This window comes from Callospermophilus lateralis, chromosome 16 (genome assembly GCF_048772815.1).
Source record: "Callospermophilus lateralis isolate mCalLat2 chromosome 16, mCalLat2.hap1, whole genome shotgun sequence".
NCBI classification, from domain to species: Eukaryota; Metazoa; Chordata; class Mammalia; order Rodentia; family Sciuridae; genus Callospermophilus; species Callospermophilus lateralis.
This window is the reverse complement of record NC_135320.1, coordinates 49,270,157-49,283,880: the sequence shown is the minus strand read 5'-3', so window position 1 is coordinate 49,283,880 and position 13,724 is coordinate 49,270,157. Positions and strand designations below refer to the sequence as shown.

At 37.6% G+C, this 13,724-nt stretch overlaps 1 protein-coding gene across 5 annotated transcripts in view; it reads left to right on the top strand.

Moving 5' to 3' along the window:
- The window catches only part of Runx1t1 (RUNX1 partner transcriptional co-repressor 1), a 138,400-nt gene that overhangs the window by 73,898 nt on the left and 50,778 nt on the right, over positions 1–13,724 (top strand). For 4 of the 5 annotated variants that reach the window (XR_013088909.1, XR_013088908.1, XM_076835680.1 and 1 more), the window contains exons 2-3: positions 8,612–8,749; positions 10,733–10,974. Coding sequence is in view for 3 of the 5 variants with exons in the window: in XM_076835680.1 (XP_076691795.1) it covers positions 8,612–8,749; positions 10,733–10,974 (380 nt within the window). In the remaining 2 variants the exon portion in view is untranslated. Of the gene's footprint in view, positions 1–8,611; positions 8,750–10,732; positions 10,975–13,524; positions 13,543–13,724 lie in introns of those variants that run through there. The other variant, XM_076835681.1, reaches the window with a different exon arrangement.

Sequence of the window (13,724 nt, the reverse complement as noted above, 5' to 3'; positions counted from 1 at the left end):
AGGGGGGATCAGTGATGAATGCGTGGCACAGGGAAGAGAATCCATTCAGCAATTGTTGGACAGGCCAGGTTGGTTGATGAGGCTTGAATTAGTGCAGTAGAAATTCATCCTCTGGATATCTGGGTCTAGAACTTCTATTAGGCTAAAGTAATGGAAGGCATCCACAAAATGGCACAGCATGGATAGAACCACTCTTTAAAGAGTGCTCTCTACCTCACATCAGGCATTTGGCTAAGCATGTTGTTTATGTTGTCTGAGTTTGTTCCCACCACACATGGGGTTGAAAATATGTGGTGAGTTTTACATATGATATGGCAGAACTGATCTTCAAATCATTGTTTATCTTCTAAGTCACCTTTATAACTATGATGGTACAAGTAAGGAAGGAAGGAGAAGCTTCAAGTGAAGATGTGAAGATGACCTAAGAAGGGACTTTGGGGAAGAATACCAGTAATTATCACAGAAGTGGAGAATTGAGAACTCTTAGATTTAGAAAAGGGGCACCCAAGAAGGCAGGAGAAAACTGAGGAGAGAGTAGACTCATGGGATCCTGGGGCTGCAGATGATTCAAGGAGGAGGAAGTGGTAGATGGTATCAGATGCTTCAGAGATGCCAGATAATGGATATGGATATATACATTACCTCCCCAATATTTAGATGTAGATGGACACAATACCTGTATTTTGTTTATTTAGTTTTTTTTTTTTTTTAATGTGGTGCTGGGATTGAACCCATGGCTTTATGCATGCAAGGCAAGCACTCTACCACTTAGCCACAACCCCAGCCCTGGATATATGTTTTGTGGATTAAAAACAAAGTAGCATTCTTGGGATATAGCTCAGTTGGTAGAGTGCTTGCCTTGCATGCATAAAGCTGTGGGTTCAATCCCTAGCATCACACGCGCGAAAAAAGTGGCAATTGTAAAATTGGGGTTAGAGGACAATTTTTTTTTGGTGGGGGGAAGGAATACTAGGGCTTGAATACTCTACCACACCATTGAGATAGCCCCAGCCCTTTTTATTATTTATTAATTTATTGTTTTGGAGATAGGGTCTTGCTAAGTTGCTGAGACGGGGCTCGAATTTGCCATCCTCCTGCCATGGCCTCCCAGATTGCTGGGATTACAGACATGTGCCACTACAAGAGGCTGGTTATTAGGTCTTCATTTATATAGTGAGGAAGTTTTTACCAGAACCTCTTCCATAGGCTTTCCTTTGGGATTCATTGTTCAGAAGTGGACTTTAATACCCACTACTGATAAGAAGAAAGTGGTTATTTATTTATTTTTCTGCCTCAGACTCCCCAGCCTCTGGGATTACAGGTATGTGCCACCTGTAATTGATAACCTGATTAATGTAAAATAAGGAGGATCTTCCCCCAAGAACTATGGAGAAAGGGTGAGTACCTGAACAAAACAGGGCACTCTGCAAGGAAGAGACAGTGGTGTCTGGGACATGACCTAAGCTAAAGAGTCTGCATTTTGTCCTGTGCACGACAGACTCTCCCAAAGAATTCATTTAAAATTTTTTAATTTAATTTTTATAGTGCCAGGGATCAAACTTGGACCTCACACATCTGTTAGGGCAGTTCTCTATCTCTGAGCCACACTCCCAGCTCTCCTCCCAAAGTTTTTATTTATTTACATGTTCTAGGGATTGAACACAGGGGCACTTTACCACTGGTTTGAGACAGGGCTTCCTTAGTTGCTGAGATTGGCCTTGAATTTGTGATCTTCCTGCCTCAGCCTCTTGAATTGCTGGGATGTGACACCTCTCCTGGCTTAAAGGTTTTAGATTGCAGAAAAGATAAGATAAAATTTGTGTTTATGAAATAACAATATTCATAAAACATCTATTTTCTTTCTTTTTTTCCTCTGAGTACCTGGGACTGAACTCAGGCAGGAGTACTAGACCACCAAGCGACATCCCAACCCTATTTTTTTGTATTTATTTAGAAATGGGGCTTAGTTCCTTACTTTTGCTGAGGCTGGCTTTGAACTTGTGACCTTCCTGCCTCAGCCTCCTGAGCCACTGGGATTACAGGCATGCATCACTGTGCCCAGCCCCTATTTTCTCCCCTTCCCCCCTTTTGTTGTTTTGGTACTAGAGATTTAACCCAGGGGTGCTTTACCCCTGAATTATATCCCCAGCCCTTTTTGCTTTTTAGTTTGAGATAAGGTCTCACTAAGTTGATTAGGGCTTTTTTAAGTTGCCAAGTCTGGCCTTAAAATTGCTATTCTTCTGTCTCAACCTTCTGAGATGCCAGGATTACAGGCATGGGATTTCATGCCTTGCTAAGGCCTATTTTCTTAGTCTGTTCATGCTGCTATAACAAAATACCTCAGAATGAGTAAGTTATTTATTAAGTGAGTTATTTATTTATTTTCTGGTTCCAATGATTACACCCAGGGCCTTATGCATGCTATACAAGGGGTCTACTGTTGAGCCCCATTCCCGGCTCTAAAGTGGGCAATTTATAAATAACAGCAATCTATTTCTCACAGTTCTGGAGATCAAAATCAAGGCATCAGCAGATTTTGTGTCTGTTGAGCACGTGGTCTGTACTTCCAAGATGTTGCCTTACTGCTAGAATTCTGGGTCGTCACAGGATGGAAGAGATGGAAGACAAAAGGAGCCTTTCTAGCCTACCTCTTGAACCTGTCTGTAATAAACCAGTCCTGTCACTGAGGGCAGGGCCCTAATGGCTTAGGTACCTCTTAGAGGCTCCACCTCCTAATACTATCTCATTAGCAATATGTGAATTTGGGAGAACATTGAGACATATGATATGACATGATGTAAGAGGTCACTCTTATACTTGCCTAAAACTGCACTAAGTAGATTGCAGAGTTGAACTGAATTTCAGGCCTTTAGTGTCTTCCAATATTAGATATGGTCCCTGAATTAGTATTGGTTTGACTTAAGATTTTTTTCTTTAAATTTTACAGTGATGTGAGATATACCTTTAGTAGAAATTATACTTGAAATCTTAAGAGTTTGATCTTTTTTTCTGGACTAAGTGATATGCGGTACCATGCTCTCTCATCATGCTGGGCAGCAGCAGCAGCAAGCTGCAGCTCTGAGTCAGACACCTGATCCTGAGAGTAAACAACTGATATTCTACAGTGTACTGTGTTGCTAGGCTCTGATGTTTGGTAGTTAGGTGTATTAAATGCATTGATTTATGATATTTTCTACTTAACAATGGATTTATCAGGATACAACCCCCATCAGCAGTCAGGGAGCATCTGTTCCTATACAGTCCATGATGTCTTTCTATATTTTTGTGCCATTGACGGTGTTTTTTGGTCAGGAAATTAAGGTTAATTTTTTTTTGTACCAGATTTTGAACCCAGGTGTGTTTAACCACTGAGGCATATTTCCAGACCATTTTAAATTTTTAAAATTTTTATTTTGAGATAGGTCTTGCTAAGTTACTTAGGGCCTTGCTAAGTTGCTGAGTCTGACTTTAAATTGTGAACCTTCTGCCTCAGCCTCCTGAGCAGCTGGGATTAAAGGCCTGCATCATTATATTGGGCAAAATTAAAGTTGACTATCTTTGAACTGGCAGTAACACACAAGGAATGTATTTGTGAAAATTAGAAATGTAACATTGTCCCTATAAGAACCTTGTGTGTATATATACTTATTAAGTATCCTCCTAAGGAAGAAATAAAAAAATATATTTCCATCAAGTTGACTACCTATTTCTCTGGTTGGAGTGGATACTATAGATACTTCCAACTGTATACAGATGACAGAAGAGAGGCAGGGGTTCTGTGGTTTGGTCAGTGCATAGGGCAGCTAAAGAAAGCTGTAATAGGATATGTGTGATCTATAATGGGAAGTGAAGAATGTGCAAAATGGAGCAGGTCATTTTGGCTGAGGGAAACCACAGCATTAAAGCAAAAGGCAGAAAAGTCAGGGAAGATGTCGTGTGTAGATAGAGCATAGATTTGAGGGAATAGCCAGGGTGGATCAGGAGAACAAACTCACACCTGTTGGTGCCTGATACAAGTAGCACCATGCTAGGGTTTTTAACACATTTTTCTCATTTCTCACCACATATCTCTGAGTGATGAAGGATTGTATTCCCATTTTACTTCTGAGGGACTGAGGCTCAGGATAAGCCACTAGTGGTTGTTCCCTACTAGTGGTCAAGGAGTCCACATTTGAAGTCAGTTTGTCTTAACTTGGAAGTTGTCGTAATAGGCCCGATATCCCTCCACTGTATCATTCCATTGTGCTTACAAGGTCACCACTGACTCCCATTCTCAGGCATTGTGGAAGGGTTCTGAGCAGGAATGGGCATTCCCAGAAGTGCTCATCAGGAAAATGTGGAGGTAGGATGGAAGGCAAAAGTAGCCATTGCCACCATTCTAGTCCATGGATGGTGGCCTGTAACATCTCACACCCAGACATTAGAGTCATTAAATGACTTTTGTCAGAACTCTAGTTTAGTTGCAACCTTGTCCAGTTAAAATTCTATGCCCAATTTCATTCTTTTCTATTTTAGTAGTACATGGGTTCCACTTTATCATAATTCTTTTTTTTTCCAGGTTTTTTTAAAGATACAAATGACAGTAGAATGTATTTTGACATATCATACATACATGAAGTATAACTTCCCATTCCTGTGGATGTACATGATGTGAAGCTACACTGGTCATGTGTTCATATGTGAACACAGGAAAGCTATGTCTGATTCATTCTACTGCCTTTCCTATTCCCATCCCACTTCTTCCCCTTCATCTAATTCAGTGAACTTTTATTCTCCCTCACCCATCCCTTGTTGTAAATACCTTTTAGCTTCCTTAACCAAAACTTCTTCAAGTATGACTAACTCTGGACTAATTACTAAATGCCTGAGAAGTTCTTCATAATCCATAACACCTCTGAGATTTATATCTGATATGATAAACTCTGACAGAAAAGATGTGCCACCTACCAAAACTGACCTTTCCTTTTATACTATGTCTGGAATGGTATATCAACAAGAAAAATGTAGAATATCTATTTTTCATACTTTAAAAACACATCTGGAACTGTTTAAGTTGAAGTCAAAGAAGTGCCAAGGCAGATTATGCCATACCTTCTCTTTTTTACTTTTAAAAAAAAAGGAAATGGAAAACATACCACTTCTAGAAGGCCCTGACAATGAATTGGATATTGAAATGGTATCAATAATGTATTTATATATGCCACATTTTCTTCCATGCATCAGCCATCTTTGGTACATATGTGTTGGATATTTGCCAAGTGAGAGAAATCTTACCAGATAGAGAAGATCGCCTTGTTTATAAGTGGTGTGAATCATTATGGTAGAAGTAAAGTCAGCCCTTTCTGATTAGAATTACCTTCCCTGCCTGATCAAATAGATTTTATCTCTTTTTCCTCTTTCTTTCTCTTTCCTCCCCTCCCTTTTTTTTACCTCCTCCTCCACCTCTTCCTCATTTTTGAAAAAAAATCAGTTCATGTCATTCTTTCAATAAATGTCAGCATTCCCCTCCAGCAACTAAAAAATAGAAATTACATACCAGAAAAGTATAATTTTCATGAACTTAAAAAATTACATGAGATATACTATAACTTAATATTGGTTTTACCATGTCCTCTAATTTGAAATGGAGTGAAATGCTTCTGTGGTTAAATCATAGCTCTTGTGCTGTTTGCTATAAAAGTTTCAAGAATATATATTTCAGAATTTTTTTCCCAAATAATCCAAAACAAATGCAGCAGAGCTCAGAATACTTGAAACATATTTTCTGAATTTATCTTAAATCTCTCTGCTCCAGAGGGTTTTTGTGTGTGTATGGATTAGGCCCGGCCTGTTATTTCACCATCTATCTCCATCCTGGATTGATTGCTCTGAACAGCACAGAATGAGTTACATATGGTCCCACTTTGTCTCAGTTTGTAGGACCTCTGGGTTGGAACTCCATTTGATCAGAGGGAAGCCAACCATCGCAGAAATTTGGCTAATGTCAAAATGCAAAATATGTATACAAACACACACATACATATATTCCAGTTAGAATGCATAAGTCCTGTTTTGTATGGTGGTATTTTTCTATCCATTGGTTCAATGGTAACTATGCTGAGAATGTTGATGGTATTTTAAAAATGAAAAAAGAAATCACCTACCTATTCTGATGATGGTGCTTTGTACAGGAACCATGTTACAAATATGAACTGAGACTGGTATGTAATATGTTTTCCAGTCAAAATTATGAATAAGTCAAAAATCTGTCTCAAATTGAGATGAAGATAGAAATAAAAAGATCATTACAAATATAAATTCAGATCTCAGGTGTGAAGAGGAGACCCGTTGACAGCTTCATTGATCGTCTGCAGCCTGTTTTCTTAACGTGGGCTATTTTGAAAAGAAAGAAGCATGGGTTTGAGATCTTTTTTAAAGTCTGTGTTTGGCCCTTAACTGTTATGAGGATAGAATGGTGGAGCTGTGGCCATCAAGGGTCAGCTCCAAGGCCAGGGCACATGGATCTGTGAGGGCAGCTCTTCCCTACAGACTCCTGTCTCTCTGTTGTTCTTTTCCCTCTTTCTTTTCTTTTTTTTTTCTTTCCTTCTACTGCTTATTTGTTTCTTCATTCCTCCCGTCTCCCCTTCCCCCTCCTGCTCTTCCTTTCTCTGTCTGTGCAACCACGTGCTTCGAGTCTGTGTATCTGGACTGCCTTCGCTAACAGTTCCGTGTGAGTGTTAGCAGAATGAAAGCCAGATGGACCAGCAGTTCCCACTGTTATCTCCCAGCCGACTCTGGCAAGCCTCCCTCTCTCCCTCCTTTCTTGGCATGACAGAAATATTTGCCTTTATTTAGGGAGACTTGTATTTGCTGCTGTACCTCTTCCCTCAGCGGCAACATAAGCCGAAAGCTATTTATTCCCTTGTTGCTGAGGTTGGTTGAGGTGAGTAGAATGTGCAATGAATTTATTGAAGAAGCAGTTTTAAGTCTGCCTAACTTGTGTATTTTTCTAGAATAAATGACGTACTGATACTACTTTCTAAATGCTCTGAAATAACAATAGGAAAACAAGTTTTTGAACAATAAGATAGAGGTGCAAAACTCTATGTTCTGCTATCGTTTCACTCAGGATACTTTTATCCAATCTAGGACATTTACTGTTCAACCAGAAGTAAAAAGGAAGAAACAGAGACCCTGATACTGTTACTTGATCATCATGCAAAATGCACTTATTGGAATTATTGTTTTTATTCTTTTTATCACATCTTTCTTAATATGGTATCAATATTATTTTGATTTTTTAAAATATTTTATTACAAACTAAGTCTAAAGAAATAGTTTTGAACAAAGGTGAACTAGACTTGGAATTTTTTTTTTGGTTGGGGGGTAGGGGTTGAACCCAGGGGTGCTTAACCACTGAGCCATATCTTAAGCCCTTTTTTAATATTTTATTTAGAGACAGAGTCTCGCTGAGATTTGGAATTGTGATAGTAACTTGGGCTTTTCATTTTCTTTTAATAACTGATTTTTAAGTAATTTTGAGGAATTTTTATTATGATTATAATATTTTAAAAGGCCTGTTCTTGAATAGTTTGTTATGTTACTTTGCTAAGACTTTGAATAAGAAATATTTGTGAGCTATGGAAGCATCTAGAACTATTTTTGGTTTGTATATACACAAATATTTATAGGAAAGTTGATCTAAAGAACAACAACAAAAAAACCCACTTCATTTTTCCTGGAGATTTATTGCTTTAATAAGTAGATTGGATTGAGAAAAACTGTTCAAGATTTCAAGGGAAAAGTATACTTGTGAGAATATTGTTCTGCATTATAAATGTTCATTGTTGAGTAATCAGGAAAATTCTCTGTATCTGCCCCATACTTAAAAAAAAAATAGGCGTGTCTTTAGATTTTATTAGTTCTCAATTTGAGGCTTTTACATGCTGACTTGTCTGAGATTATTAATTGGAGTTCTGGTCTCATGTTTTTAAAGTGACAGGTCAAAGATGCACACATTTTAAGTAAATAATAGCTTGGCTTCATTGTGAAACTTATAGCATTTATGTAGGGGTGATTTTTAAAGCAGGGAAGATAAAATTGAAGGGAGAGATATGTCTGTGAGACGTAATGTGTTTCTTCTAATAGGCCAGAAAACCAGGCATATTGAAAGGGGATGGCAGGTGTTACAGAAATTCATCACAGAACCAGCTCCTGCCAGTGTCTCACCTGCATAACAGACTTTGGTTTTTGTTATTTCTGGGCTGTCATAAGGGGTTCATTATCATCCTTCTTCCTCATCTATTTTCTGCTTCTTGCTAATGTTGGCTTCAGCTTTGAGTGAAGTTGTGCTGTTGCATATAACACTACCAAGGTAGCATCTGCCCAAGCCAGAAATAACAATAGGATATAATATAACCTAGTTACAAATGAGGTCTTGCCATCTGTGCTACCCCTTCTTAAGTGGAGTTTGGATGATAAAATCCCGATTTAAACTTTCGTAGATAAGCGCAGTTTATTGATAGAAGATGTTGAATTTCTTCTGTTCACTTGCTTTTTAAAAAGATAAATCCCACTTGAAACACTGAGGTGCTTAGGCGTAGAATAACCTGTTCCTGGTGGCACCCTCCAGATCGTACTGAGAAGCACTCCACAATGCCAGACTCACCTGTGGATGTGAAGACGCAATCTAGGCTGACTCCTCCAACCATGCCACCACCCCCAACCACTCAAGGAGCTCCAAGAACCAGCTCGTTTACGCCAACAACATGTAAGTAGTCATTTTTTTGGATTTTGTGTTTTGGTTTTGAAGATTAAATTAATTTTTTTCCTGCAAATAAAAAGGGAAAAAATGTATTATGCAGAAACGCAGCAAAAAAATCAGTTTGCTAGTCAGTAGGTATCCTATCTTACGTCTTCTTGACATGACTGCCAATATTTGCTTTCCTTTGCACTATTTCTTTGGATTTGGAGCCTCCTATGATTCTAGCAAAGGAAGAACATTGAGTTTGTTTGGTACCTCTACTTCTCACCCCGATAACTTTTAATTTTGTCTAATGTGGAGCTCTTTATTTTAGTTTATTTTGACTTAGAACATATTTCTAGGTTACTTCTGATCTAATACCACTTTCCTTTATTTCAAATAATTATAATGTTAAAAATCTAGCTTCCTTAAATTAAAAAGGGTACTGCTGTACACAACAGTTTCACGAGGATACCTTTCTGAAATTGGTAGCATCAACCTTGTCTTGAGCCTGTCAGGCTTTTGTTAAATCTTTGTTCCATTACCACTTAGCTTGAATCCTGTATTGTTAGCCAGTGGTGTGTTGCTTTCTGTGCATCCCAGGAAAGGACATAACACTGACAGAGTAGCAACTTCCCTTTCTTTCCCGTATATTCCAACAGAGAGAGGGAATAGCTTTGTTTTAGTCAATCTCAAAATTCCGTTTAGAATTGTCATCGAGGATTTGTGAAACTAATAAATGTTATCTGTTGCAGATAATACTATTTACAGACCATGTGCCATGAAATCCATAGGAAGGAAAAATAACTAACAGGCCAAAATAGATCTGTGGGACTATAAGGGATCAACAAAAATACACATCCTAAGCTGTTTATGCAGTGTTGTGCTGCCATTTAAAAGACCTTTCCAAATGTGTAAGGAACAGAAGACTGTGACATGCCAAGTTGTAACCCTGTCATCTTACATTTCGCTTGTTGTTACCCAAAGTCACAGTGATAGGCATATGTCTCCTGTGAGATGGCTGCTTAGCTATCATTTCTCGACAGGTTACTTTGGTTCTCATTTGGGATAAAAGAACTACATTATTATCTTGAAATAAAACGGTAAGAAAAAACAGGTTTCTAACAACTTCCTCAGAATGTTACTAGAGATAGTTAATCCCAATTATACTTAAAAATGGGATTGATAAAGATTAATTTAGTAAATTAACTAAATTAAAATAATAGAATCAGTGAGAAATGTGCAAGTTTTTTCTAGCCTCGTTTGTATGGATTATTATCTTGATGTTCAAATGAATTTCATTGGAAATAAATTCACTGAATTACTACCAAGCCATGTTCTTGGTTGGATTGAGGTGTCTCCTTTCAATTTCTTGAAATAACTCCTTGATAAATACCATATCCATTTGGGCTTCTTACGTAAAATTTGCATTTTTCCCTAAATAAGTGGTTAAGAAATATGAGGGGGAGAAAATAGCCTTCTAATTGGGTGGTATAAGGTTAAAACTTGAAAGTCTATTTCTATAAACACAGCTGTCAGTTGTGTGTACAAAACATGATTAAAAATGTTCAGTGATAAATTTAGTCTCCACCAAATGTACACTTTCTCTAGGGGAGCAGTTTAGGAAGGAATAGTCCTGTTATATTGATGTAAGCCTGTGACAAAAGGCTGACTTGCAAAGCTGTTTGTTCTATGTTTGAAGCATTTCAGGTGGTTGGCATATGTGCACATGGGAGGCAGAGCTGGCCCTGTGTTTCAGCAGACTCCATTTATCATCAGCTTCTGTGCAGAATGCCATCTCTGAGTGTGTGGAGTAGACCCATTTAGTGAGAGAGTGCCTGAGTCTGGTGAACTTGTGAAGTCTAATCATTTTGCAAAAAGTCCAGACATTTTTTGTAATTGCAAAATCACTAGATTTCAGGGGGAAGAAACTTGATAGCAATTTCCTTGTGCATGTTCTCTGTAAGTTTATTTATTTTATTTTTCCTACTGATTTTGTGCCCTTGACAGTAACTAATGGCACAAGCCATTCGCCTACAGCCTTGAATGGCGCCCCCTCGCCGCCCAATGGCTTTAGCAATGGGCCTTCCTCTTCCTCCTCCTCTTCTCTGGCTAATCAACAACTGCCCCCAGCCTGTGGTGCCAGGCAACTCAGCAAGCTGAAACGGTTCCTCACTACCCTGCAGCAGTTTGGAAATGACATCTCACCAGAGATTGGAGAAAGAGTCCGCACCCTTGTGCTAGGACTAGTGGTAAGCAGACAGAAACCAACCCTGTTGTCTGTGGGTAGGGGAGAGTGGGGCAGGGGTAGTCAGAAATTTAGACCCCATTCTCATAGCATTTTTGTGCTGTGAGACTGGAGGTTGTGTGCAAGTCTGATTTATTCAGTAACACATTTTCTAATTCTACATTATATATATATTGACCAACCCCCACCATGGTTTCTTTTACTATTTGCACATGCACACAAAAAGAGATAGCTATACAAACTTATTGTTATCTAGTTCATAAATGCATGTTTGTACATACATTTGTATCTGTATATATGTACACGTGTTCTTTTGTGTATATGCATGTATTGTATGCATATGAATGTATGTACATGTATATGTTAATATATACATATGTACATGTGTGTATGTATATTTCAATAAATATACTCTCCTGGCATTGTTAATGACTTTCACCAATGACAATATGGTGGTATTATGTTACTGACTCATTCTAATTAGGTGCTCATAACTGAGTTGCTTTGAGGGACTTTTATTATTGACTTCGATAAATAAGGGTTTTAACAAGTAACACATTCTTCTTTTATGTTATTTCTTCTTTTATGCAAACAATTTTAAAAAAATGTTTTAATAACCATACATAAAATTTGCCATCTTGCCATTTTTAACTGTAGGATTCATGGACATTACATCTATCCATGTCACAGCTGTCACCAGAGTCCATCTCCAGAGCTTTCTCATTTCTCCAAACTGAACCCTCTACCCATGAAACAATAACTCTTCATTTCTTCTCTCCCTAACCCTTGGTAACCATTAATTATTGTTTTGTTTTTAAACCAAATCTTGTTATAGATAGAATTACTTAAACTACTACAATGAGAACAGAATTGTTGATTTTGGCATATTATATTGCATTTTGTATATTATCACCCCCAAAATGAGAACATATATATCCTTTTTGCCCTAAGTCACTTTTACCTTTATTGAGATTTTCTGCACAAGCAGGGAATTTTATAGCATTTCGGAAGGCTATTTTCCCATAACAAACTGAGCCATAGAGGAGCTATAAGACATATATTCAGTCCTTTTATCCAGGCTTATGGTAGAACTGAAATTTGGATGATAGGCAGCAGTTTCCTTTTTCTAGAAATAGATCATTTATTTTTATTACAATCACTGTATCCCACATTTGACAGAGATTTTGCAATTGAAATTTTAGCCACTGCCTTTCCTTTCCAATCCAAGGACAGAAGGCTATGCTATTTCCCACAGTCTCTCAGCTCACCTTACATACCTCCAGGACAGAAAGTGGGCTTTGGCAGAGGTGTGTCAGGATGCTTTAGGTACTTTGTCACTCTTGAGTTTTACATAATAACTTTTCAGCATGTAAATAAGTTAGGCTAAAGAACCACAAAGTAAATCCAAAGCAAAAATTGTAGCTAGTAGATACATTATTGGTAAAAATTGTTTTTTTTTCCTCCCAACCTGCTTTATACATTTAATATGTTCTTTATTAAAAGGTGTTCCAGGGCTGAGATGCAACTTTTTTTAACTTCTCTAGTTAAAAAAAAATTCATAACTTAAAATGTAGAAAACCTTGATTGCCTTAAGTAGCTCTTTCTTCATAGTAAGTTATATACATTTTTGGGGAACAGGGGGATTGGTACTGGGGATTGAATTCAGGGGCACTCCACCACTGAGCCACATCCCCAGCCCTATTTTGTATTTTATTTGGAGACAGGGTCTCACTGAATTCCTTAGTATCTCATTTTACCGAGGTTGGCTTTGAACTCGTGATCCTCCTGTCTCAGCCTCTCTAGTTGCCAGGATTACAGGTGTGTGCCACTGTGCCCCACAGTAAATGGTATACTTTTGAGTGAAATGTTTTTTAAAAATATTTGTTTAACTAAAAACTTTATAGAGAAAAATTAGGTAAATTCTAATTAAATGATGTCTTCCGTATAATAGTTAATGGATATTTGTCAAATGAGTGCATTAATAAAGAATAAACATTTGCTTTAAGCATTTGACTATAGGCCATTTTATTTAATTCTTGAGACCATCCTTTAAAGGAATGATTTTTTACACATTTTATACATGGGGAAACTGAGGTATACAGATATTATAAATAAAATATATGAGGCCACCCAATTGGTAGTAACAATTTGGACTTAGATACTAAATCATAATGAATCACATTATGCTGTTACTTAGGTGGAGCTAAGAAAAGTGTTAGGAAGTACTGTACCATAGAAAATTAGTCATGGAAACAAAATGATAAATTTTTAAGAGATTGGTTTCCTGACTTATATCATTATGGGCAGGAAATTTGGCAATTATTCATAGTTTCATGCAAACATGTTTTGAGTTTGAGGGTCTAAAAAAACTTAAAAATTGGTACTTCGATAGGTTGTCTTAAAAGGAAATGGAGCTGTACAGAAAAAAGGACGGAACAATGTTCTGATGATGTTCAGATACAAATGCCCCAATTTTGTCAGTCACTAGAATAATCGAAGGGACTGAAGAGGTTGACACTGAAGTTACATTTGTGATTCTGCCTAGGGACTAAAGAAGACGGATCAAAACATGGTTAGTTTTTCCAGCGCCTTTACAATAGGTTGTTTGTTAAGTAGATGCTTTATCAACAGGCACAGCCCATTTCAGGATGGATATGAGTTTGAGTATTTGGGGCTTGTTTATTTTTATGGGGTATGTTTAGGAGTGAATTGGGTTACTTTGTTCAATCTCTTTTGGGTTGAGCAATACACATT